Source organism: Montipora capricornis, chromosome 8 (genome assembly GCF_036669925.1).
Source record: "Montipora capricornis isolate CH-2021 chromosome 8, ASM3666992v2, whole genome shotgun sequence".
NCBI lineage: Eukaryota > Metazoa > Cnidaria > Anthozoa > Scleractinia > Acroporidae > Montipora > Montipora capricornis.
The window spans coordinates 42,834,865-42,837,364 of NC_090890.1; the positions used below are offsets into that span (position 1 = coordinate 42,834,865).

The 2,500-nt window shown below is 39.8% G+C and overlaps 1 protein-coding gene across 1 annotated transcript in view; it reads left to right on the forward strand.

Annotated features, from left to right (window-relative positions):
• Positions 1-54, forward strand: part of LOC138014041 (uncharacterized) — a 786-nt gene extending 732 nt beyond the window's left edge. The window contains exon 1 of the mRNA XM_068861072.1: positions 1-54. This exon is cut by the window's left edge and continues 732 nt beyond it. Coding sequence (XP_068717173.1) covers positions 1-54 — 54 coding nt within the window.
• The last annotated feature ends 2,446 nt before the right edge of the window (positions 55-2,500 follow it).

Consider the following 2,500-nt stretch of genomic DNA (forward strand, 5'->3'; position numbering starts at 1 on the left):
AGCCGACCCATAACCAAGATCACCGTCATACACCCTGCAGAAGGTGATGACTAGCCAGAAGCTGTTAGAGATAAGGACTACGCCCTTAACGGGACGGAGAATGTTTCGTTGATTAACATTTACTTTGTTTATTGACCTTTGATTTCATTTGATTTGTCACGTGATTGACAGTCAATGGTGTAATAGCTAAGTAAGTTGATCTTTCAGTTAGAATGACACATTTTAAGAAACGGTGAATCCTAACCCTTTGTTACTAATTCATGGCGTGGATCATTTGACTGAATTTTGAAACTCACTCATATCTCAATGTCGGTAAATGTGCGCATGCGTACTGCCTTTTCATCAACGCTATAGGACGTTTTCAACCAATCTCCAGGGACACCAATAATAATAGAGAAATGTAAAACATCTGGTGGACGAACTAAAAAGTCTACCAGCATGGCGGCGATGACCTCACGTCAAAACCTCCTATACCCTAAGAACTCTTTCATTCAAATAGCTCGCCACCGTAGGTCTTTACTTGACGGTCGTAGCATCTTCGATTCTGGGCGTTCACTACAAGTTGAATTTATTTTATTGAATATATCCCACACTACGTTTCGGCATTGTCGCGAACGCTCTTACGCTTCTTTTGGACAACCTTTCCCGAAACAGCTGTATTCGGATACGTGTGGACGGGGCGTAAGTCATTAAATTTGATATGAAACTATATGAGTTGATATGATTAGATTTCTGTACAGGGTTCCAAATTAGTGCCTCAGCGGTAAATACAGTTGACACTTAATCAAGTTCATTAATTTTTTTTTCATTTTGAATTCATAAATACAGGTCCGTCGCACAACGGTAAATGGACGGCATTAGTTGGAGGTCTTTGTCACTGTCACCTGCGCGGTGCTTTCATGCAAACATCTAATTGCTGTTTCAAATGGTTATTGTCTGAAAATCTCATAATTTGTTTTGAACAACTGAACGAAGAAGGCAAAATCAACTATTTGAAATACCTAGACGAAAAAACACGTAAAACTACTGGAGTCCACCGAGCAAATACTGAGTTTTGCCCAGCAACACTAAATTTCAATAAAAGTGCAATATCAAAACATTAATTAAGCTTCATTAGCTAATTATTCGCACGCCATGACACTTCTTGTCTCTCCAAAGACACAAATGTTTTCATTATTTAAAGACGAAAAGTTAAACCGTCTTAGTCTTAACTAGGACCCAACAATGCAAAAACCTGATCACCAGCATGCTCAAGCTTTCGTCGCTCAGATATTCAAGACTAGGCTCGTTCACCATTCTAAAGCTTGAACTGACGTGGCGAAACAGTTGCAACGAATAAACCATCACCATGGATACCGATAGACGAGGCGCAAGCGCACGTGCAACACGGTTGAATGTGATGGCCAAACAAATGCCACACTGTTTTTCACTTAACGGCAAGAAACGTAGTGGTGGACGAAAGCGAAAAAAAAAAGACTCTACCTTTTGATGTCCCCCACACAATGTTAAGTAAAGTAAAGTAAAGTAAAGTAAAGTAAAGTGGTGCATTTATATAGCGCCTTTATCACAAACATCTCAAAGGTGCTTTACAATGATCAATTTACCCCCAGGGGACTGGAAGCATATACAGGCGCAAATGGCAGCCGCTTCTAAGCAGTCCATGCATGCTGGTACTCATTTTACCGACCTCGGAAGGATGGAAAGCTGAGTGAACTTTAGCGGGAAAGAAGGTTGCCAAATATTCCACTCTCGGCATAGCCAGGAATGGAACCCGGGACCTTAGGGTTGGAAGGCAGAGATCTTACCACTGCGCCAACCCCTCCGCTCTATCACCAGACCCTAGTTCCCGGTTTTTTTTAAAGAAACATGACTATGATGATGATGATATTATAACAGAGTTTGCGACGTCTTGCCCTCTGCTTGTATTGTAAACCCTCTCTTTGTGCTGTAGCTTGCTGCAGAGAAAACTCGACAGATTGGTAAAATGAAACAAGATGCATCTCGGTAGCCTGAACGTTAACAAATAATTTGCCTGTGCATAAATTAACAAATACACTAATACATCATTAACGTTTCATGTTTAACCGGAGAATTAGGGAAGCAGATGTTTGAAGGTGTAGTAGCTTTTGAGTTTTATTCCTCAGTTATCGAGTTCCATAAGTATAAAACTTAAAAATGGTTTGCTTTAAAATCAGAAAAGAACCAATTCACCGTTGCTGTTGAGAAAAGTATATGCCAGGCAAAACAAGTTGCATCTCGGTAGCCTGAAAGTTAAGAAATAATTTTCCATTTTTTAATTGCATGATGCTGGCCGTTGTAAACGTGTTTTAGAAAATATTTCAAATTGATTTATTGTGCCTCTGGACTATTTTAACACGTCACTCAAAATTAATTTAAAGTCCTTTGAAATATTTGTCTTCATTAAAAACTTTATGACGAAGTCGGCCCAACAAACGTGGCGAGATTAACACCTCTCTCTCCCTTTATGTCTCTTGCTCTT